This window comes from Xenopus laevis, chromosome 6S (genome assembly GCF_017654675.1).
Source record: "Xenopus laevis strain J_2021 chromosome 6S, Xenopus_laevis_v10.1, whole genome shotgun sequence".
NCBI lineage: Eukaryota > Metazoa > Chordata > Amphibia > Anura > Pipidae > Xenopus > Xenopus laevis.
In genome coordinates, this window is record NC_054382.1 from 12,975,387 (window position 1) to 13,001,405 (window position 26,019).

At 43.4% G+C, this 26,019-nt stretch overlaps 1 protein-coding gene across 9 annotated transcripts in view; it reads right to left on the reverse strand.

The window, feature by feature from the left end:
- The window catches only part of LOC108719832 (disco-interacting protein 2 homolog C-like), a 265,083-nt gene extending 239,981 nt beyond the window's left edge, over positions 1-25,102 (reverse strand). For 3 of the 9 annotated variants that reach the window (XM_041567370.1, XM_041567364.1, XM_041567365.1), the window contains exon 1: positions 24,687-25,101. In XM_041567370.1, coding sequence (XP_041423304.1) covers positions 24,687-24,774 — 88 coding nt within the window. In that variant the 5' untranslated portion in view covers positions 24,775-25,101. Of the gene's footprint in view, positions 1-24,686 lie in introns of all 9 variants that reach the window. The other 6 variants (XM_041567366.1, XM_041567363.1, XM_041567368.1 and 3 more) reach the window with 5 other exon arrangements.
- Positions 25,103-26,019: the final 917 nt, after the last annotated feature.

The following is a 26,019-nucleotide window of genomic DNA, read 5'->3' on the forward strand; positions in this document are numbered from 1 at the left end:
ACGTGGTGGAAAGGAACCATTAATCACAATTACGCACTGAAGCTGTAAACCCAGTAACAAGGTCAACCATCTATGTGACATAGTTTCAGGTTTCAGCTATGGGACACCAACTGTTTCAAGTCCTGTAGTACGGATATAGTTCAACCACAGCACAAGTGTGCGTAGACGTCATCGCTCCCATCCATCTCAACAAGAGGCAAATGGCCCAGACCCGCAATCTGAGGAATGCATGACAGCTTTCTAATGTGACAGCATCACAGCAGGCGTAGGTAGAAGTCCTGAGGCTACATAGAACACATGTATTATTAATGTTGCTTTATATAGTTTAGATCAATATTATAAGGGATCAATATGACGGTGGGGGTGTATATTCAGCTATTTAATGATTTGATTTAATTAATGTGGGCAACACAATATTAATGTTAGCAAATGGCCAAGGGAAGACTGCATCGGAACACATTTGCAATGTGCAATTAGGTCCCAATTATCTCTTTCCTCTTACATACCATAAGGAGGAAGGTTTCTTGGTGTAAATGGGGATTAGTAATTTGATAGGTCATTCTCTCCACTTGGTGGAGTTGAAGTTTAGATTCATGTCCACCTAAGACTAATCCCAGATCATTATATATTATTTATATATGCAAATATGCATGCAATAAATGGTTTCTAAAAAAAAAAGTCTTACTGAATCCAACATTCAAAATGACCTGAATCCTAATCCTGAAAGAAATCTTGAGCAAGCAAGATGATTTCTGACTGCTCCAGTATTACATTCTAAAAGAAATTACCTCCAATAAGGTAAAGGTTCCTTTCCCATTTATTTTGGGTTTGTGTTCCTACAAATCCAATAGTGTGTCTACACTTCACCCTTCAACATACACTACAGGGTCAAAATATACGTGGACACCTGCCTGTGCAACATCTCATTCCATAAACAAGGGGATTAATATGAAATTGGTCCTCCCTTTACTGCTATAGCAGCCTCTACTCTTGTGGGAAGGATTTCTTCTAGATGTTGGAATGTTGTTGGTGGGATTTGCTTCCATTGATTCATAAGAGGTTGGACACTGGTGTTGGGGATCATGCCTGGCTTGCAGTAAGTGTTTCAATTCATCCCATGGGTGTTCAGTTGGGTTAAATTAGAAGGAATGTAATTTATGATGGGGGTGCCAAATGTTAGGCACCCCCAAGTGATTACTTTACCTGACACCCTAGGGCCGGTGTTCCTATCAGCAGAAACCTGCACTGGCCTGGGGTTCTGCAGGGAGCACCACAAAATGATATAGTTTTCTTTTCTTTTCAAATTTCCTGAGGCAGACGCATGTGCAGTAAAACTAAATAGCCGCCTTATTCATTAAAGTTCTGCTCTTCGTGCTACTGCGCATGCACCCGAGAGAAGATAGAAGAAGTAGGAAGACAATTGCTCCATGGTGCTCGCTGGATGATTCCTGGGCCGGTGCAGTTTTCTGCTGATAGGAGCACCCGCCTGGGGTGTCAGGTAAGTAAATACAATCACTTGGGGGTGCCTAACTTCTGGCATTCCCAAATGTAACAACATTTTCCTTCTCCTTTAAGGTCAGTGCAAACCGGTCAAGCTCTTACATTTCCATCTCTGGTTTAGCTTTGGTAGTCAATTCCAAAAATTAGAAGGGGTTTCCACAAACTTTTGACCATATAATGTATGCATTACCAAACTCAAAGTGCAAGGTACTCCGCCCTCAGATCAAAATGTAGAAATGAATATAAAATACCAGATCTCAAACCAAACCTACCTACTTGCAGAAACGCTGACTATCCATAGGAACCATATTTGTGACCATCACAGAAGGTGGGCCCATTGAGGTCCAAAAAAGTTCCTAATTGAATATGAGTTGCATTATGTATGTTCTATGGTGGTCCACATACCATTTTTTGTTAGAGCCACTCACCCTAACTTACTCAGGTAATATTTAATGATATGGGAAACCTGTGGGTTTCAAGGGATTCAGGTCTTACTGATCACCATTAATCCTTGCATTGTATAACAAGAGTTGTATAAACGTTATATGGAAATGCCACTTTGGTTCTTTACTCTTGCAACCTTACTGGTGAGGAGATTATAGCGCAATGCTGCATTTCTATAGAAATTAAAGTGTACATCAAAATTGTTCTCTCTTGTGAGCAACATTACACACCAGGGGCAAGGGCCCTACTTGAAGAATATTATTAGGCTCACACCCATATTTCCACATTTCCCTGCCTTTGTATGAAGCACAACTCCCAGCGGATCCAACAAATCCTGAGCTGTTTCCCAGCTGGTTTTTGAACAGACTTTTAGCAGCATGCTTAAATCCCCTGGGAATCCTCTCCATTATGACTTTCCATGGTGACAAGTCTGGATATTTCACGACTCAACAAACACTGCGCCACACGCAACACTTCTAAGGATGGGAAAGGTATTTACCTGTACACAGGCTCAAGTCAATTAAAAGCTACAGTAGATGGAAAGAAATATGCACTTCTACTAAAAATTTCAATGTGAATTTAATTGCACAAGGCATGAAAAAATTAAAAGGTATTAAACATATAAACATGGCTGCACCCCAATATATAGCTGCAACCAGTGCAGAGATTCCCACCCGTGAGCCACATTCAAATGTAGAAAAGTTGGAGAACAACATGAGAATGAAAAAGAGTTCATAGGGGCTGTGATAGGTTATTATTAACTCCTATGTGGACTGGCAGCCTACAGGAGGCTCTGTTTGGCAACCAAACGTTACTTCCAAGTCTGGAACTCAAAAATAAGCACCTGTTTTGGGCCACAAGAAGCAACATCCCAAGGGTTGGAGAGCAACATATTGTTTACAAGCCACTTGTTGGGGATCACTGACCTAGTGCAATCAATCCTATGAAATTAAATGATTCATTTGGAAAAAGCAATGAGGAGTCAGAGAGGCATCTCTTTGTGTCAAAGCCCTTTGGCACCAAAAACTGTAATCAAGCTCATTTGGTGGAACCTCAACTGGAGCCATTTTAAGACCCCCTAATAAAGCTCTTGGCAGGACTTTAGCCCTTGTTAAGCCCATCCTATAATTTAGATTTTTTTAGGGTCAGTTTTTAAGCTTTTAAGAACACCTTTATGACCCTAAATTAAAGGAGCATACTGGGAACAAATTAGAGGTTAACGAGAAGCAGTTGGCCGGCCTGTAGTGGAAGACACATCGGCAAAGGGAAACTGCACACATTACAGCTTTCACCATGATGACTGATCATTAGTTGTGCATTCAAGGCAAAGCAGACAAACAGCTCAGAATCAGCCGCCTTCAGAAATCAATCTGGGGTGTGAGCAGACAGTGGCATCAAGAACAGTCTACTGTCAGAGACAGAGAAAAAGAGAGAGATAATATGTTTGCGGCTGGAAAGCTCAGAGACTGATTCCAAAGGAAGAAATTATAACAATATATTATTATAACATATAAAATAGACTGGGATGCTACATTTTGATTTCAGGAGGTTGGGAATCCCAGAGAACCCAGAGAACCTGGTTGTGGTTTGCTGCACAGGATTTGTTAGGACTTAAGGACACCCCTATAAAATGGCATGCCCCCCATGCTGGATAGGGGTATAAAGAGGAGAGGGGGGTCATTCCAAACACATTTGGAAATATCTAACAGTTGTGCTTTAAAATAAAAAAAAAAGATTTTTTAGATTCACAGTCCCTTGGGTCACATCGCATTCAGCGATAATAAAAGACAGCCTATAAGTGAAAACAGAAAAAAAGGGTGTTTCATATTTAATTAATAACATTAATATGACCAGTGCTGCTTGGTTGTTGTGATAGATGATCTGATGATGACCTCTAAACACCTAAACCAAAAAAATATAAAAAAAATAAATAAATGTATTTTCCACTTTGGCTTCAGCGGTGATTTAGGCCAAGATTATGATGCAAAATGATAAGTTGGGAGAGTTCTGCCTCTTGCAATGCGTATAAAGCAGGGTTTCAGCACAAGAGCTCTCTCTCTTTCATTGTCACTTATATCATCAGCCACAGCAGAAGAAATGGAGCGGACATGATGACTGCCCACACAGAGCCACAAGGTAGAGGATTTGAGCCGTTTCTGAGAGAAGGATGATTCACTCTTTCGTAACCTCTTGTGCATTCCCGAGCAAACCAACTGTTCTCAATGGCAAAAGGATAGTGATACCAACCAATCAGGAGGGGCGGGCACCCTGAGTTCAGCCAATCTGCATAGGGACAATCATCATGGTACTCATGGGGTAACCACCAGGAGGGCGTTTTAGTTGGTTCTTGAGTCAAATGTTATTGATAGAGAAGACGGAGAACATACATGTGGCCTTTCACAGGGTTGCATAATCAATTGGTTAATTCTCTATCCTGCAAAACAGCAGTTCTGTCGTGCTTTATGGCTCTGTGTATTGTTGTAACAGAGCATTAAAGGGCAACCTGTTGGTAAAATATATTATCCCCAACCAAAGGTGAGGGCTAATAGAGCCTGCAGTCCGGTTGGGGGACCGGGAGCTCCCAACCTGGTCTAACGCTGGTGGTGGCATTTTAAAAAAATGACTGTTCCCCCCAACTGGAGTACGGGCTCTATTAGCCCACACTTTTGGTTGGGGATAATATATTTTGCCAACAGGTACCCTTTAAGACCACATTGGTTAGTGATCCTATCTGAAACCCACTGTATCCTCACTGCACTGGGGGCAAGAAACACATCGAATGTAATATATAAAAACTGGTATTGGCTACATACAGCAGTACAACATGGTGCAGACATGCAGTCAAATTGGGAACACCTTAAAGGAAAAATATACCCCGGAAAAATGTAGGTCTCTATAAAAATATATTACATAAAACAGCTCATATGTAAATAAACAATTTTCATTAGAATATACTTTTTTAGTTGTATGTGCCATTGGGTAATCATAAATATAAAATTGCCATTTTCTATTCCCCTAGTCCCTATTAACACCTTGGGACTGTATGATTCACGGTGCACACAAACAAAGCAAACAAACCAAGCATGTCAGCTCATATCTGTTGCTTAAGTATTCATTCTGGGGGTATATTTTTCCTTTAACGAGAAAAGACAAAAAATACCGGAACAACGTGGTGTTTACAAGTGAGAAAAAGCCCCTGCCGGAGCGGTGTGGCCTGAGAAGTGACATTGTGCTGGTATTTTTGTCTTTTCAGCTTAAGTTACAGGAGAGCGTTGATTCCTCACTATATACTGGGCACTGGATGGACACAGGAGGAAAGGCCAAGATGTGCTGATAAGTTTTTCTCAACACACTTGTTAAAAGGTCTGTCTTATGCACCCTGTATTGTTATAACTTAAAGGAGAAGGAAAGCCTTTGTGCACTTGGGGGTGCCAAATGTAAGGCTCCCCCAAGCAATTGTATTGATTTACCTGGAACCCTGTGCCGGTGCTCCTAGCAGCAGAAAACTGCACCAGGCCGGGGTTATACCAGTGAGCACCACGGATCAATCCTCTTCCGTCTTCCACTTTCTTTGCGAGGCTGCGCATGCGCATTAGAGCAAAGAGCCAAACTTTAACTAAGAAGTTGCCTATTTTGTTCTACTGCGCATGCGTCTGCCCAGGGAAATTTGAGGAAAGAAGAAGCCGGAAGAAGATCGCTCCGTGATACTCACTGCCGTGAAGTTTCCTGCTGATAGGAGCACTGGCCCGGATTAATCACTTGGGGGTGCCCAACATTTGGCATCCCCAAGTGCAAAAAGACTTTCCTTCTCCTTTAACATGCCATAAAGAATCATTGCAAAGTTTCTGTTATGTCTGCTAAACCTTTAGATTGCAAGCCTTGTGAGCAGGGTAGCAGTCTTAATGTGTGCTCTGCGCAAAAGTCCTTTAGGATTGAATAATCAGCAGCACCTGGTTGATGTGGATCCACTCGTCCACCAGATTGGTACAAATATTTAATAGGATCGGTGCGCTAGCAATTGGTATGTAAATCCCCAGATACACAGGGCTTCTTGGTTAGTCGCTTATCGTAGGGTTAACGCCGCACAGTAGGAGAAACCAGGCCGGTATTGAGGCGCCCAACGTGGGGCTAAAGAAAGCTTTCCCCTTTTCACGTCCACGACTGCTCTGTGCTCTGATCTCACCTCCCGGCCCGCTCCGACTTATTCTCGTCTCCCCAGGTTGCCTGGAATCGTCACCATGAGCATGGTCATGGTGACGATTCCAGGCAACCCGGGGAGACGAGAATAAGTCGGAGCGGGCCGGGTTGTGAGCAGGGCCCTCTAATCTGCATTTCTTATTCCCTAAGCCTTTACTAGGGCTATATAGACAAATAAATGATGAAGATGGAGTAACTCTGTATTATCTAAACCACATAATTTTCCAAATCACAATCAGCTAATGGAGAAATGCATCTATCCCTCCCTTTCCCATGCTTAACCATAAATATAAATGCCTTTGTCACGGAGACCTGCTCCTATGCGCATAAACTGAACATAAAGTTGAACTTAGGAAACACTCTGCAGCCAGCACTCTGCAGCCAACACTCTGCATAGAAATACAGCCTGAGATACTGTTCCAAGACAAGCCTGGCCTTTTACTTTAGTGCCGAGATCAGCTTGTTCTGCATGTGAACTCCTGGACAATTCTTTGGTTTGGCAACTTTTCCCCTACATTATTAACCAATGACACTGCATGCTTGTGGGCCAAATGACATTAAAATGAAAATATCATCAGGATATTGTGAACTGATCTGGAGCTCATCTCATTGGTCCTGCCTAAAGCTGGCCATAGACGCACCAATAACATTGTACAAAACAAATTTTCGTACAATATTTGGTGCGTGTATGGTGGGAGACGAGCCAACTGATCAGCAGAAGACTTGGATATTGGTTGTCTTGTCAATTGGCCAAGGTGCAAAATTTTGATCAAGTGCGTTTGCAGGAACCCAAACATCGCCCATTGTTAGTGCTGAATCGTCAGATACAGGTAGAATTCTATTGTTTCTGTCTGTATATCTGACAATTCAGCTCTACACGTGTGTATTGAAATGAACGATCTGTCTTGGAAAGATCTTTTCCAGGAAAGATTGTAATTGTAATGTCTATGGCCACCTTAAGTGATCAAAGCATGGGGTACAATGATCTACTGTCCCAGCTGAAAACAATCATCACATACCTAATAAACTACACAGCCATTCATAAAAATAATGATATTTAGCATCTATGACCAACTGCTTCCGATGAATGGGCAGTTATGTACAGCTAATGGTGCGTAGACAATAGCATTAAAGGGCCACTATATTCTCAGGTTTACAACAAGGTTGTGCTTACTACAAGGGAATACTTTGCTGGCAGATAGCCTTGCGCTCTCATTTCATAAAGGAAATTAAAACAAACGGGTTGCTGACCTTGCTGTCGAGGGTGCCATTTGTATCCCTGGCCATGCCCCCCCAGTGATGTCATGCCACGCCCCCCTCATCCATCAGGTCACATCCATGTAATTTCTAAGAATGAAATTATAAACAGAATAGGAGCCCTATAGGAGGCGACCACAAGCTTGTATTTGGCAAAAACTGCAGACTGAGGCCTTGAAACAATATTTACAGAAATAAAGCAAATAAGAGATATAATTCTAGTCCAGGGGTGTCCAAACTACGGCCCGAGGGCCACATGCGGCCCAGGATGCATATGAATGCGGCCCTGCTTGGTTGCAGGGGAAACGTCATGTCGCAAAGGATATAGGAGGAGGAGGGACTCTGCCCATTGCCCAGTTAGTAATAATAATATAACAATAAGTCTATTTAATATCCAGTTGTCCCATATTCCAGTGTATAGCTCCATCTGGTTATCCAACTGGCATTGTAGTTCTTTTCTGTGTATTTCCTTTACTTTTACAAATCAAACGTGTTTGTGTATTTCATATGTGGCCCCAGACAATTTTTCTTTTTCCCATGTGGCCCGGTGAGTCAAAAGTTTGGACACCCCTGTTCTAGTCCATCTTTTCAAATATCTATTAGGCATCCTTATAGGGAAATACTGGCCATTTAATGGAAGTTACTACCCCGTGCATATATTAAGGTGGCAGATCGTACCCCACAGCACTAAGTTTATTATGCATATATACCATTTTCTGAGTATTGTTAGGAATATATACAGTATATAGCTACAGTCTATATACCAGCATGGAGAGTAATTCTAAAGTGATTTGCCATTAACTACAGGGCTGGAAATGGAGTTGGAATTGAAAAGTAGAGGGGGTGAAATTAACATATGAAATATCAAAGATGTCTCACAACAAGGTAGGACTGCGGAAATGAAAGGTGCCCAACTCAAAGCCCTTCAGTTGTGCTGAACTATAACTCCCCCCACCCTCAGACAGACAGACAGACTATGGTTAGATACCGGGACTGTTTACACCAGCAAAAGCTTGAAGTATTGAGGCTGGATCCAATACAATAAAGCTGACCACACACTTGACTGGGCTGATTGGATTGTTTGGCCCTAGGGCTAATGATCAGCTTACACAGTGTAGGACTAGATCCGTGGCCTTGGCCGACTGAATATTCACTTGGGCCTGATCGATATCTAAGAGAAGGTAATCATTTCGCTCCTTTACACAGACCAATAAGCTGTCCGTTCATTTAATGAAAGGCTGATTTTGTTTGTCGTGTAGTTTTATCAGGGTTACTGTCAGGATTGGGCCCCCTACACAGCACAGTCTATATAAATATTTTAATTTATATCAAGCAACTTGAGAGCGAAGCACTTTACAGGAGAACAACACAGTAGAACAAACAAGGGGTCATTACAATACTAAATACATATACAGTAAGTGTGATGTACAGCTACAATAAGATTAAGAGCTTAGTGTCAAGGAGACAAGAGGATGCCCCGCAGAGCTTACAATCTAAATGATAACGAAAAGATAAAATAAGGTCCTCAGGCTCAGAAAAGAAATGCAAGGGCAAGTGGGCCAGGTAAAGAGCACTGTGATCTGCACAACAATCGGCTTTTAGAGTCCCCTCCGGCGCTGCTCTCCTTCCCCTGTTCCCACATTCAATCCAAACAAGCTGCTCTTCTGCTCGCCTTATCTGCCATGTCTCCTCTTATCCGTTTCCTGCAAAACACGCTGGCAGTTGCACTCTATCACCCTGCTCTCTGCCGGCACATGGATACCACATTCCCTGGGGCCAAGATAGCCTTCCCACTCCAGCCTACGCTCCCCTGAAATGCCCCATCTATAGATCACACTAAGCACCGGATTGGATCTGAAAGGAGAACAATGCCATTATTATTCCATTCTCAGCTCAAGGTCAAGCAATTGCAGGGAGGGGCGGCACGGCCTGATACATTACTATGTGCTAAAGGCAGAAATGTCAGGTCTCAGTCCCCGGGGCTCTTGCTGAATAACAACTCCCGGCACCCTTGCCCGGTTCTTTGACATGAATGTGTTGAAGGGATCACAGGGAGAGCTGGAGTACAAAAGAGCAGCTATGTATGATGCTGAGGATTTCTGCGACTATATTCCTGGCTCATGGGAGAAGGAATGTCAATATTAACCCCTGTTTAACCAGACTGAAGCTACCGGGGCCTCTTTGATTTGATTTTACTTCTGCAATACACAGCAGCAATAGAATTACAATTCTCAGAATCCAAAGGGGAAATTCTATTTCAGCTGCCTCAGAACTGCTATTCAATGCGCATATAAAACATATGGGCACTGGTTATTCTGTACAGGATGTGCATTTATTAAATATATATATAATATCATGTAAAGCAAGGCACTCACAAAACTTTAAAATATGGTTAAAAAAGAGATAAAGTTTATCCATTATTGCAACATTTCGGTCTTCTTTGTGGCCCTTGACAAAGGTGTGCACCCAGGCTTTTTATCCAGTTAGTGAGTGCAGCTATTTTTCATATATATATCAGTGCTCACTTGCAATAGATATTTCGGCAATGTGAAAAAATTGCTGTGCATATTCAAACTACAGCAAAATGCACATGAAAGGGAAACTTATGCCAAAGAAAGTGAATTTTAATGTTATAGGGCATTTCCAATGGCTCTCATGTCTTACAGAATAGGCTCCCAATCATCAGCCATATTTACCTTCCAGATTCCCCCACTGCCATTGGCAATGGTTAAATGGGAAGAGAACGGTCTTTCTTTCTTACAGATTCTAGTTCCCCTTTAAGATTTCTAGAAGGGGTTTATAAGGATGTGGGAAGGCAGAAGTCATTCCATTAGGGAGCAATACATAAAGGCTGCAGCACACAAGTGCTATAAAATGAATTTATTCATATGCACAGCTCCCCTATATGTCATAGACAACAGGCAGTAACTGATAATTGTCCCTGGGATTTGATTTTATAGAATCAGAGCTTAGCACCCTCCTCCATTAATGTTACAGACCTTTATTAAGGCTTTGGTAAAGCAGCAAACACAGACATCTCTGCAACTGCACACCGTGTTTTCTCTATGTGCAAATGTGGCTTCAAAATACCCAAAATGCATTAAAAAAAATATATATATATTTTATAGTGTTAACCTTATGTTTATTTTCCATTTAATGTGATATGGACATCTTCCGGCACCTAGTTTTGAGGCTGACACCCTCTGGTGTGCCTTGTCCTATTGCTAGCAATTAGTTAAAACATCAGCAGACACAACAAACCATCAGCTTTCAGCAAGAGGGACATGTCTAACCGCAATGGCTCACACAGCTGTTTAAATCTGCATCTTTTTCTCCCCACGGCTATCAAAGCATTCTGGGAAATGTAGTTTGTGGATCCACAAAAGACAAAGGCCGGCAAGTTTGACATCTCAGTGTAAAAAATCCTTTTTTCTTTACTGATCGACTCCTTGGCAGCCCAGAAAGGTCAGGCAAGCAATTCCTGCAGATATCATTATCAGTATGAAGAAATCAGGTTTGATCGGTGACAAATCAATTACAGAGGCACAGAGCAAGGCTTTTGGCTTTTCTTACCTTTATTGGGAAATAGTGGAAAAATCCATACACACTCCTATGTATCAGGCCATCCAAGAGCACTCCCTATTATTCATAGCTACATCTCTTAAAGGCCAAGGACCTCTAGTCCTGCAGCAGGTGGAGCTCCAGTGTCTGCTTTGGAATTTGGAATCTGGTAGTATTTGTATTATCCCCCTTAAAGCATATTGGAGGGGCACCTCCAGGAATTATACCCTAGACCCACCTGGCCTTGTCTCTGATCCGTCCAAACCAGCCCTTGATCCCCTCAATCTCCATCCCTTTTGCAGGAACTCAGCACCCATTGTACCACCCACTTGGACTGGACCATAAGGCTCTTCCCTGGGTTGAAGTCCTTGGACTTAATTTGCTTTATACTTTCAGAGAATGTATTACTGGCTAAGCTTTGGGTTTTCAGCAGGCAAAGGCTGTTGGAGGCTACTGTAAGTTGCAATACAATAACAGGAGAAAGCCCATAGCATGGAGAGTTCTACTTCATATAAATAATTGGGTTCAACAAAGTCTACCATCCAAGCACCATGGGACTGGCTCCTTCCACCAGCCCTAATCATTCATGTCACCATGTACCATTAAGCCCATGGCTACCAATATTATTCCGCTACGAAGGTCCAAGCTGTCACTCGCCTGAATGTCTGCCCCATGGGTAGGTGTAGAATGGGTGGCCTTCTTCCTCTTTTAAACCACCCTAAGATTACTCCTAAGCCACAGGGAGCCATACAGGGGTCGAAAACCAGTAGCCGAAATGCTCTGTCTGATTTCTGCCCTACCGCGGGCAGTAGCCTCCACTCTCTTCTGCACTGAAACGGCTCATCACAAAGAGAATTCTGTGGATTTTGGCTCAAAATGCAGAGACTCATGGTTCTCCGAAACCCACCGAGTCTCTTTGCTCCTACCTGATTCAATGTGGAAGAGAGAAGAGGCTAGTGCCTCAGTAGAGCAGAAATCAGCCAGCGGACTTCAGCTAGAAGTTTTAGTCCCCCGTGTGGCCCTATTCTAAAGGAGTAGCAAAACCAGACACAGAAATGCCTATAATGTTAACTTAGCTTTGCATATCTAGAAAACATGATTTTCTTTTTGTGGGGCATTTGGGGACAACAGCCGACTCTGTTTAGACAACAGATAAAAAATAGGTGCCGAACAGAGAAGAGCTGATAGCAAACGCACACAAAAACAGGACTTCTGATTCAAAGAATATATTTTGATAACTATAGTATAGAAACCGTTATCTCTAGTCAAATAAATACTTTACATTTGTTGCGGTTTCAGGTTTTTAATGGAGAACAGAGCAGCAACCACCTACTCCCACTAAACAACTACAAGAGGTCCTCCAGCCATCTGGCCTAGGGGTGGCTCAGCATGGAACTGTAAATGAAGGGTTACTGTCTAGCTTTAGAGCTCACAAGCAAGATTCAGGGCGTACCGATGCTGACAGATACGGCCATGCAGTTTCCTCACTTCCCATCCTCATCTGCATACATTTGCCTAAATAGCATGTTTTTATGGAACATTTATAGGCATCACTCCATGCTTTGGCTCGCTTACTTATCTCAGCTGTCAAACACTCGGAGCAACGGCTGACATGCAGCTAATAAGAATCATGTAAACCCTCAACAGGTCACCCATAAAAATATATATAGACACACACACACACATATATATATATATATATATATATATATATATATATATATATATATATATATATATACACACACACAATGCACTGTGCCTATATTAAGACACAGCCTGTGCTATTTTCTCTGGTCCATCTGTATTCCTGATGCATCAACATAAATCACAGTATAGTTACAGAATTGGCCTCTTAGGGTCTACCATTCAACCTCACATTCAAGAGCCACACTCACTGCTGATACATTAGATAGCTTTAAGAAGGGGTTGGATGGTGTTTAGCAAGTGAGGGAATACAGGGTTATGGGAGATAGCTCATAGTACAAGTTGATCCAGGGACTGGTCCTTACTCTGGAAGAAGACAAGAAGACCTGGAAGATGGCTGCCGTGAACTCCGATCCCTGAATCTGCACCGAGGGGTGAGTAAAAAGTTAGGGGCATTTGCTCGGGGATTTGTTTCTCCTTTAAGGGTATTACAAATTTACCAGCAACTACATTGCCTGTAAATTTGTAATACCGGCCCCGGCCTTGGCAGGTGTTTTACCGGCTAGGCCGGCAAAATATCAGCCAGATGGCAACCCTACTTGATGGACGTGTCTTTTCTCAACCTTACTTACTATATAACATCTATTAGAAGGTGCTAAGTGTTTTTGAACACTCGCAGGGAACGACCAGCCTTTCTGCATTTAGAGACAATGGAATGCAGGCCCTAGGGATTGTGGGTAGTAGTATTCAAATCTTCCTGAACTGAAATCTGCATAACTCTACCCATTTTCCTTAACTGCCAGTTTTAATAATAGTTTGGGGAATGCCAAGAAATGCTCATTCCTATGATTGTGCAAATACGTTATACATGCAAAAATGTTCTACATATTTTACAAATATGTAAAATATGTGCAAATATGTTACAATCCAAATTATTCCTCTCCCTATGTTATTATGAGTCAGGACAAGGAAACGTATAACAAGTTAAAGAAAATTGTGCAGCGACTCAAAGTCTTATCTGTGATTGGTCCGAATTCCTATTGTATATCCTGACACCCCACCCCCTGCCACCAAATGATTTGTTTACACAAGAATAGTGGAGATGATAAAAAAAAACAATCCAGAGCTACAGTTATAGTGCCCTTTTATTATTCCTTGTCTCCATATGCTGTTAAACAATTATTGATTGATTGATATAAGGACCACTGATCATTGTTATACAGAAATCTAGAGTTCTAGGACTGGAAGGAGGAGTTGGCTCCACAATGAAATTTACCACTCAGCACCCCAAACCCCTCCCCCCCCCATAGTGGAATCATCCTATACGACCCATGAATTGAGCCAATATGGCTAGTTGTAAAAGAGTTGTTCACTTTTAGATGATATGAAGTAGAGAGGGATATTCTGAAACAATTTGCAATTGCTTTTCATTTTTTATTTGTGGTTTTTGAGTTATTTAGCTTTTATTTAGCAGCTCTCCAGTTTGCAATTTCAGCAATCTGGTTGCTAGGGTTCAATTTACCCTAGCAACCATTCACTGATTTGAATGAGACTGGAATATGAATAGGAGAGGCCTGAATAGAAAGATGAATAAGAAAAAGTAGCAATGTCAATAAATGTGAAGCCTTACAGAGCATTTGCTTTTGAGATGGGGTCAGTGACCCACATCTGAAACCTGGGAAGAGTTTCAAAAACGATACAAAAGAAATAAGGAAGGTCAATTGAAAAATTGCATAGAGCCGACCATCTCTAACAAACTCAAAGTTAACTTAAAGGAGAACTAAACCCTAAAAATGAATATGAGTAAAAATTCCATATTTTACATAATGAACTTATTGCACGAGGCTAAAGTTTCAGCTTGTCAATAGCAGCAATGATCCAGGACTTCAAACTTGTCACAGGGGGTCACCATCTTGGAAAGTGTCTGTGACACTCACATGCTCAGTGGGCTCTGATTGGCTGTTGAGAAGCTAAGCTTAGGGCTCGTCACTAATTATCCAGCAGAAAATGAGCTTCCCTGGCTGTAATATAAGCTGATGCTACAGGTTTGCTGATTATTAAATTCTGATGCTAATTGCACTGGTTTCTGTGCTGCCATGTAGTAATTATCTGTATTAATTACTAATCAGCCTTATATTGTGACATTTCTATTCTATGTGTACTGTATATTGTGAGTGGGTCCCTAAGCTCAGTAAGTGACAGCAGCACAGAGCATGTGCAGTGAATCAGCAGAAAAGAAGATGGGGAGCTACTGGGGCATCTTTGGAGACACAGATCTTTACTGCTAAAGGGCTGTGGTTGCCTTGGGCTGGAACAGAAGCACAAAACATATTGTACAACATTTCTACCTACTTCTTTAGTTAGGCTTTCGTTCTCCTTTAAAGGTGAACCGCCCCTATAACTTTAACTGCATTGGTGCTTGCACTCACACCAGAGCTTCAGCTAGACCTTTTTTTGGTCAGAACCAGCAGTGCAACATATACAGCCGGCCGTATACTGCTTTCAGTTGCAAATAACTTAGGAAGCATTGAAAATGTGTCATGAATGTATATTGACAGCTGCTTAGAGCGAGATTTGCTTTCATTAAACAACAAAGAGTTTTTGGCTAAACATCCTCTTAAAGAAAAATCAATGCTACAGCTAATCCTAAAAAGTCATTTTATTGAGCCGCAAAACCCATTTTTTAATTGCCTCCAAATGACTCCTTGACACTCTGTAATCCCTATGGACAGGGGTAACGTATTGTTTAGATTGTACAGCTCCAGCATGTTCCATTGGCTCCACTGCTCCCTATAAATAAGAATATTCATACTCGCATTTATAAGGGATATACAGTAGTAAGGGAATACATTCCACCCCACTCCCTAATTCGATTGCAAAGTCAACACATATAAACAGAGCCAGGCTGGGGGATTGTGTCATCATGGAGGTGTGATAAATGCAGGGAATGTTTCTAAATACACCCAGCAGCCCCCATTAGCCTCTGTTTGCTTATTGTGTCTGACACTTAAAGACTAGAGTGCATCTGCTTCTGTGTGCAGCTGAAAAAGCTTTGCTGGGGGGACTTTAAAGGGAAAGTATCAGCGAGCAACAGTCACCTTTAGGGCAGAGACACACGCTCAGATTCGGGGAGATTAGTCGTCCTGTGACAAATCTCCTCTTCTTCGGGGCGACTTATCTCCCCGAACTGCCTCGGGCCGGTTAGAATCTATATCGCCGGCGGGGTGGCAGTCGGTGCGATTAGTTTTCCGAAGTTCTGAAAACGAAGCACTTCGAGTGCCATCCTGCCAGTGATTTAGATTATAGCCAGCGGGATGGCAGTCGGGCCTTTCTGCAATTTGGAGCTTTCAAGATAACAGGTTAACGTATAACGGATCCCATACCTGTATAAGGATATATATTACAAGGATATTTGTTGCTTTTCTGCGCCACAGGCAGTGACGCAAGTAGATTTTACTGGGCCCCACAGCAAAATAATTTTAGGGAACCCAAAATATCAAAAGGTTGTCCTGTTTTACCAATATATATGAAAATGATTCATTAATTATGGCCTCATTGGGCTCCTATACCTCCTGGGCCCCCCCTGCAGCCTCAGGGTCTGCTGCCTCTGTAGTTACGCCCCTGGCAAGAGGCCAATCACGCATGAGGCCAAAGAGGCAGACTGTAGCTCTCATAGGCCTCGGGGCAATGGATACTATAATATATATATATATATATACACAATATTAGCAGAGGAACATATATAGGTGTTTCCCTGCAGCTTCATTGCATCAGCCCAATGCGAGGCTCAGCTGTGCTCTAAGTGTCACTGGAAAAAGCCCAGGCGATTGCAGGAAACATCCAAGCGTCGGCCACACAAATACATTATATAGCAGAGTGTTCTCCATTAGCACCTCCTACATTATTTATTCAATGGGTTTCTTCTGCAGTGCCCTAGTCATTTATTTCTCTGTATGTGACAGACAGGCAAGCGATCACAGTTTAACTCACCGTTACTGCCCTGAAACAGGGACCTTAGGCAAGGTGAATTATACCGTGATCGCCTGCCCGTCTGTCGCATTTTCTTTTTGGGTTTACTTCCCCTTTAAAAAAAACGTAGATCGCAAATTACATATAAGCTTAGGCAGGTTCTGGGCTAGATTTGACATTTCAGTCCATTTGGAATTAAAGAAAATCTAAAAGCCATTAAAAAGTTTAGTTACAGGGACATAGGGCTGCTGTACAGCTTTTCCAAGCACTGCAGAATGCCACTGTAGGATGCAGCCACCAAAAAGCCTGGAGTTCCCCTTTAAGCAACTCATTTAATCAACCATAGAGGTGAGGGTGAAAGCAGATATATGAATATGGAAGCTGCAATGGCTGCAATTCGGTTGGGGGTGGAATGGCCACCAGAGAAATGAGCAGAAGGGTTTCCGATCCAATGAGAAATGAGAAGAAGGGTTCCAATCCAATGATAAATGATCAGAAGGGTTTCCGATCCAATGAAAAATGAGCAGAAGGGTTCCAATCCAATGAAAAATGAGCAGAAGGATTCCGGTCCAATGAGAAATGAGCAGAAGGATTCCGATCCAATGAGAAATGAGCAGAAGGGTTCCGATCCAATAGGAAATGAGCAGAAGAGTTCTGACCCAATGAGAAATGAGCAGAAGGGTTCCGATCCAATGAGAAATGAGCAGAAGGGTTCCGATCCAATAGGAAATGAGCAGAAGGGTTCTGACCCAATGAGAAATGAGCAGAAGGGTTCCGACCCAATGAGAAATGAGCAGAAGGGTTCCGATCCAATGAGAAATGAGCAAAAGGGTTTCCGATCCAATGAGAAATGAGCAAAAGGGTTTCCGATCCAATGAGAAATGAGCAGAAGAGTTTCCGATCCAATGAGAAATGAGCAGAAGGGTTTCCGATCCAATGAGAAATGAGCAGAAGGGTTCTGATCCAATGAGAAATGAGCAGAGGGGTTCTAATCCAATGAGTCCACAGCAGCTGCTAAAATTCTTGTGCTGGGAATGAGGCCCAAATCAACCTGATCACTCACACATATAGTTCATTTATAAATGGGTATCCTCAGATGGTGCAGAACCACAACCCCAGCATTCATCAGCATATAAAGAAAAGTTAAGGCATGCTGGGAGTTGTAGTCCAACAACATCTGGGGGACCTAAACACCTCCCGGCGCTGTAAGCAAACCCATCCACAGAACTTTATAATTATATCCAAATAGTTTTTTTAGGCACTAAATCAAAGGCCTAATTTCTTAAAGATGTTGGTGCATGAGACAAGCCTGTACCCCCTGCACCGATTAAAGCCTTAACACAGCGATGGGGGGGGGGCACAAATCCACAGTGTGAAATATGCACCTGTGCAACAGAGAAGAATGGGGGGCCTACTGCTAATTAAAACCACTGAAATACCTTCATGAGTGTGCATTGGAAAGTTGTTTTTTTTCAGGAACAATTTTATTTGAGGGTTTACATGCCCTTTAATCTTGTTAGTTGCTCTTAATTCTGCACTGGTGTAAACAAGGGGTGTCAACAAGGACACATGACTGCTGTGACCAAACGCTCTGTTATAAAGATAGCAAGAACGTCAGCCATAAAGCGTGACAACACTGCTGCCATGCGAGAGAAAGAAAGAATGTTTAAAGGGATTGTGTCATTATTTATATGATGTCGTTTTTATTTCTAAATGACACTGTTTACTCTGCAAATAATTCACTCTACAATATAAAATGTCATTCCTGAACCAGCAAGTGAATTTATTTTAGTTGTAATATTGGTGTGTAGGTGCATCTCAGGTCATTGTGCCTGGTCATGTGCTTTCAGAACTAGAACTGCTTTCTGGCAGGCTGTTGTTTCTCCTACTCAATGTAACTGAATGTGTCTCAGTGGGACCTGGATTTTACTATTGAGTGTTGTTCTTAGATCTACCAGGCAGCTGTTATCTTGTGTTCGGGAGCTGTTATAAGGTTCTGGGGAAAGGCATAACGTGCAACATTTTGGAAATAAAACGAGGGAAATAAAAGTAGGTGCGCGTATTGCGGCAAATTATTTTTTGACCATGTCTGTTTTTTGGTCACACCCCCTAATTACCATGTTCATTTTTAAAAATTTGGCAGGTTATGAAAGTTTGAACATATTTCTGTGTTTTTTTTCTCAGTTATTACAGTTTTAGTAATGAAGGTGAATGGCCCTTTAAGCTAAGTCTAACTACTCCCAAGGGACCAGTTATCTTATATTGTTACAATTACTTATTTGCTTATCTCGAAATTGTCACAAAAGTACCTTATGTGTTGCTGAGGCTGTTCTGCGCTCGCTGCCAAAAGCCAATTAAGTTAGAAACTTTGTTTCTTTTTCTGGCTGTTCAGTGCAGAGAAAAACGGCACTTTCCAGTACAAACGAGGGACTGCGGGTTGAGCTGTCAAAAGAGGGACTGTCCCTCGCTCTTATAGACGAGCGGTTCTACCTGTGCCAAATGCAGGTAAAATGCAACAGGCGTCGTAACCTGCGTTTGACGCCTACACGCGTCTGTGTGAGTACAGCCCCTTGACAATAATTCAGTGCGTCTACTCCTGCGCTCCCCTGCGGCTGAACGGAAGAAAGCGCAACGCAGGGGAATGCAAGTAAAACTGCTTGTCTGTAAGAGACCTAAAAACGGGACAGTGGGGAGGTATGGAAAAGTGTGGAGGTGATACCACTCCAACTTGCAGTACAGCAGTAAAGAGTATCAGAGCACAAGTCACATGACTGGGGGCAGCTGGGAACCTGACAATATGTCTAGTCCCATGTCAGATTTCAAAATTAAATATAAAAAAATCTATTTGCTCTTTTGAGAAACGGATTTCAGTGCAGAATTCTGCTGGAGCAGCACTATTAACTGATGCCAAAATAACATTGACAGTACCCCTTTAACTGTTATATTTACCTATAGAAGTACAAAGGTGGCTACAGACTTTTTTTTTTGTAATTAAAGGGGAATTCCAGCCAAAGTCTGTTTTTGCACAATAAAAGAAAATTTCCCTTTCCAGTGACTGCTTGTTACACTTTATGACTTATGTTTCTTTTTGGATAGGTGCCAGTCCCTACCCGACCATTTACTGTGCTGCATACTGTAGTTTTGAGAAGTCCTGAGAAGCCATTACTGCACCCAAGTTGGGCTAAAAGGGGCAAAGTGCCCAGGCAATGCTAACGTCTAATTGGTTGCTATGGGTTACTAGACCTTTTATTGCATTACACCCCACCCTCATTTCTAATCAGCAGATGGAAGTTATATGGGCAACTCAGCAATCAGTATTTCGTTGATATTGATCAGCAATTGATATTGATGCGCAGCTCTGGGGTCATGGGTTCGATTCTGACCAGGGCACTATCTGCATGGAGTTTGTATTGAATGGCAGTCACTATAGAACAACCTGCTCTGGCAGAATCCCAGCTGCTTCCCTTGTAAAGTGTAAAATAAGGAATAGAATGAAATGATCAGGCCCCTCCCTGCTGCTGCCAAACTGATCTGATGTCAGGGTGGCATTTAGTTAATTGGCAGGAGGGAAGAAACAGATGAAAATGAGAATCTGGAGGCTGATTCCTGGCTGGAGGGGGGGGGGATATACATTTTGGGAGCTGGGGGCCTATTTATGGAGACGGTTCCAATGCACAGACTGAGATCTCTGCCTCAGACCCCCAGGTGTGATGTGCATGTTAAATAGTTAATAGAATTAGTCAGTGCAGGAGGATGATGATGATGATGAGGGCCCCGCTGCATGGAACTGGGAACATGGGCCCTGGGCACGGACCTGCGGACATCGATGGGCGAATTTCTCCCGTTTCACTTCGCCGAAAAAGAAACAGCGATAAATTAGCAAAACGCGAATTTTGTCGCCGGCGACAATTCTGATGAGCATTAAAGTCAATGGGCGCCTATTAATTGTCGCCGGCATTAAAATAATAATTTCGCAGCGGCAAAACGTGGAAATTCGCAGCGAATTGGCACCTGCCGAAATAAAATTGGCCCATCACTACTGACTGAGGATGATTGTGTAAATGCTTCCCTAATCCTGTTATACTGACCCAGGGAGGGAGGGAGATGCAGCAATCAGCACAGGAGGAGGCGCCTTTCCATTCTAAGTGGCCCCTTGGCTCTCAGCAGAGCAGAACCCTATGGCACACACACAAACATACACACACAAACATACACACACACACACACACACACACACACATACATACATACACACACAAATACAGACACATACATACAGACACACACACACATACAGTACACTGGGCTGATATACTGTAACACTACATAAAAGGGAGGCTACAAGTAGGTGTAAGGCCCAGGCACCAGGACTGGCAGCAGATTTTGGCTACTGTAAATGAGAAAGGCTCAATAAGGGGCCACAGTTGCTACTCCTAGCTTTGAAATCTAATCTCATGGGGAAAGATGACGGCAGATCTGTGCTGGGATCAAAAAAGGGCCGATCAGCTCCTAAACTTCTCATGAACCCTAAAATCTGTAAGGGAGGCCCCACCCTGCTGAATGGAGATCAGATGTGCAGAATAGTGACGGGTAGGGATGCACCGAATCCAGGATTTGGTTCGGGATTCGGCCAGGATTCAGCCTTTTTCAGCAGGATTCGGATTCGTCCGAATCCTTCTGCCAGGCCGAACCGAATCCTATGCAAATTAGGGGCGGGGAGGGAAATTGCATGACTTTTTGTCACAAATCAAGGAAGTAAAAAATATTTTTCCCTTCCCACCCCTAATTTGCATATGCAAATTTGGGTTCGGTATTCGGCCAAATCTTTCGTGAAGGGTTCGGCGAATCCAAAATGGTTTGGGTACATCCCTAGTGACGGATGAATAAATTCACCAGGCATGGATTCATTTCCGCGTTTTGCTGCCCGTGAATGTATTTGTGAAAATGCTGCAAAAATTCACCGCAACAAAAAAAAAAAATTTACGCTCTTCGAAATTATTCGGGCGCCCGTTGACTTTACTGCATTTGGACAAAAAATTGTTGTAAGTATAATAATTGTTGCTCGCATCAAAACTGACGTGCGTCAAAATTCTTTTGACGCCAATTGACTTCAATGTATATCCAGCATTTGTGTAAAGTACGGCACAAAGCCTAAAACCAGGGCTGTCAATACCGGCAAATTGGACTGGGACCGGGATTTCCAAGGAGGGGTCCCTTGAATTGTAATGAAACCTGCAGATCTCCTGCACTTCTTAAATTACACTTCACAACAACGACTATCATTGGATTATGGGAGTTGTAGTCCAACACAGCCTGCATATTGTATTAATGGACACACTAACCCCTCACCCAAGAATGTGTCTTATTATACACTAGTGATAGGCAAATTTATTTGCCAGGCACGAATTCGCTGTGAATTTGCCCGTTTCACCGCTGGCAAATAAATTTACGAATTTGCCGTAAAAATTCACCGGCGAAAATTTGCCGGCATCAAAAAAATTTGCCGCCGGTGACGGTTTAGACGCCGGCGTCAAAGTCTTTTCGACGCCAGAGACTGTTCCGATGCCGGCGACGATAACGGACGCCCATTGACTTTAATGGCCGCCGGCGTCAAATTTGTTAGTAGTAGTTGTTTGTATAGTAGTGATGGGTGAATTTGTCCCATTTCGCTTCGCCACGGATTTTGCTAATTTCCCTCGAAATTCCCGAAACTGGCAAAAAATTATCGAAACGTTGATTTTGATGCCTGCAACAATTCGCCAGCGTCAAATTGGGCGCTGGCAAATTGTCGCCAGTTAAATGGGAAATTCACAAAAATTCGTGGCAAAGTGAAACGGGACAAATTCGTCCATCACTACTATACACTCAATGCCACATTTACAGCCTTAACTATACACACAGTGTGACAGTTATGTACAACTAGCCGTATGTATAATACATGGGAATACAGCCCGGTGTGCCACACACACATATTTTCAAGCGGTGCGAATAAAAAAAAAAACATTCATCCACCTGCTGATGCCTATTATACCTCTATGCAGAAGGTAATCCTATAAACTACAATTCCCATCATGCACAGAGAGATACAGCTGGGATCTAAAAGTCCACATGTAAGGATGTGCAACAGGCGTCCCTGCAGTCGGAGGGGATTCTGGGAGTTGTAGTCACAGCTGCAGGTCGGACCTCCATAAGCCGGGATCAAAAGAAATGGAGTCAAACTGCTTCACCTCTTTGTCAGTGAGAAAATGCAAACGTGTGTAAGGGCCTGGGGCCCTTGTTTGTCTGGGGCCCTTGTTTGTCTGGGGCCCTTGTTTGTCTGGGCCCTTCCACTGCAGCTGACACACCGAGTGACACACACATTTGCACTGACTTGTGAAAGTGTCACAATAACACACAAGTGAGACAGGATTACAAGCCACACTCTCGGCTCACACACACACATTGACCCAGTTACTCGCTTTGTTCTGGAGTCGCAACTGTCACCCGTGGCAAATGCCACATCCAGATTTATCCACAGTCTTATCCCTGATTGTCTAGTGCAGTATTTTAGGAAAATTCTAGGGTTCTGCTGAACCAGGCCATTATTATAGGAAAGGCAGATGCAAATGGAGCAGTATCCCTCGCAACCAATCAGGTTCTTGCTCCCATGATTACACCTACACACCACAAAAACTAATTGCTGATTGGTTGAGAGGGTTTATAGGTGGCAAGTACATATCAGCTAATAATGATGAATAATGCTTCCCACTGAATAGGCCTACTGATCCCAGCATGGCTTTAGCCCAGCGTATGTAAGAGCATGCTGGGAGTTGTAGTCCTGCACTATTTAGGAACCCAAGGTTGACAGGAAAAAAAGCCCACTGCAATTGAAATTCAAGTGTTCTCTGTAGGAAGAGGGTGAACTCTTTTAGGACGGACCCCGTTTAAAGAGATGCGGTCGTCATGGAGATGCGAGTGGTGTACCCTGCGCTGTACACGGGACAATTGATTCAGGGTTAATGATGTGAAGTGAATGAAGTGCTCCCTGTGTTTATGGAGAGGCCTGAGCATTAGATGAACTCCAATTCCATTGACAGAAGGGAATGAACAGGGCGGGGTTACCTGCAGTCCGCCAGATGTTATACTACAATTCCCAGCATTCCCCCAGAACCAAAGCTGGGAGTCAAAGTACAACCCCTCCTAATCCATAACCGTTATGTGCTGTGCCTGACAGTGAGTCTCTGTCTGTATCAAGTACACAGGAGGCGCCACATTAACCCTTTATTCTACACTCGCTCAACACACAAAGACACGCGTGTATTTATATATATATATATATATATATATATATATATATATTGTATGACAGCCAATGACACGCCGCAGACAATCAGAATGAGGCAGAAGCATGACTCAGTGCTGCCAGGGAAGGACAGGGTTAATGTCACGGAATTGTCTCCTGTATGAGAACAATCCAGATGAGAACATACGGACAGCGCCGTTTTCCAGATGCAGAGCGAGCAGCTCCCTGTCACACATTACATAATGCACATTGAAGCCTACATCCCTGATATACACAGTAAATATATATATATATAGAGAGAGAGAGATAATTAGTAGCCACTTGACTTCTCAGCCTGCCACATACCCCTGGAGTGGCACATATTTGCCTGAGACTGCAGCTAATGCGTTAACCCCTTCACTGCCGGCACACACACTGTATATCTGCACTGAGGAACCTGGGACTGGAGGCCTCGCTCACAGCAATGGGGAGGATGGGAGGCTTTTTTTTCTCTGCCATTGAGATGAACTGTCACATTGGGAAAGCAGCTCCTTGTGGGCAAAGAGTTAACCCTCACCCCCATGTGCTGACACCCAAAGGGTTAGGTGCCCCTCTCACACACACCCAGGGATAGAGAGAAGCCTCCCAGAAATAAAGCACAAATAGGAATATGAATGAAGCTGTGGCCCCTGCACTGCGCCTGAACTACAACTCGCAGCCTGGTAACAGCTGATCCCGCAGTGGCCGTATCTCTGGCAGCAGAATCAGAAGCAGCAGCATTTGTCTCCCTCCCTCCTCCCCGGGCAGCAGCTGACATTGAGTGACCAAAGCGGAGTCGCAGCGATTTTACCTTCGGATAATTCCAGCTCCAGCTCGGCCAGTCTGGCTCTCACCTCCAGGGGCAGGGACACGCTCTCCAGGCTGCGAGGATCCGCCATTCTCCGCGGGACCGGGCGCAATCGGTGCGTCTCTATTGTCCCCGCTGCGACAGATGCGCCGCGACTCAGTGAGACATCGGGGGCCGCTGCAGTGATTGCGCCTCCTCGCGCTCAGACGGGTCAGTAGCGGCGGCAGCTCGGGCTCAGGCGGGATTAGCGGGGAGCTCTCGGCCAGGCCACCCCGGCAGCTCTGCAGATCATTCCCCGTCTCCTCTCGATCACTCGCTCGGCTCTGGCCGCTGGGAGGGGCCCCAGTCCTTCTCTCTCTCAGCACCTTAAAGGGCCAGTGCCAGTCTGAGCTCTGTAACCCCTTCTGCGCCGACTCTACGCTGCCTCTTCATTACTGCTCCGTCACTACTGCTGGGGTACTGCCCCCCTGAACACTTGCACTTCTGCCCCATCTACAGACTGTCCCAGCTGTACTAGTATCCAGCCATGAGATGCACCCCAGATACATCAGGCAAGCCCCCCCAGCACCCCTACAAGTTTGTGGGGTCTAAAGTGTTTACAGCGCATGCGATTTTGCTACACCCTTAAAATATAGAAGCCGCTGCTAGTATATACACACATCTAGTGAACCCTCAAACTAGACCAGCAGCACAATTACCTTTAGTACCCCTAAAATAAATTCTGCAACACCCCTAAAATATAGAAGCCACTGCTAGTATATACACATCTAGTGAACCCTTAAACTAGACCAGTACACCTCCCTTTAGTACCCCTAAAATAAATTGCTGTTATCCCCCTAAATATAGAAGCTGCTGCTAGTATATACACACATCTAGTGAACCCTCAAACTAGACCACCACACCAAACTGTAGCACCCCTAAAATGTATTTCTGCTACACCCCTAAAAAATAGAAGCCGCTGCTAGTATATACACACATCTAGTGAACCCTTAAACTACACCAGTACACCTCCCTTTAGAACCCCTAAAATAAATTTCTGCTACACCCCTAACATATAGAAGCTGCTGCTAGTATATACACATCTAGTGAACCCTCAAACTAGACCAGCACCCCAAACTGTAGCACCCATAAAAGTGGTGGGTTTCGAGTGCTCACAATGCATGCAGTTCTGCTACACCCCTAAAAAAGAGGAGCTGCCATTAATGTAAATATAGACCTGATGAACCCTCAAAATTATGCCTTCACACCCCTAGAAGCAGGGCCTCAAGTTTATTTGCTCCTGCTATACCAATAAACTATACAAGCTGTAGGCAATGTATACACATCAGATGAACCC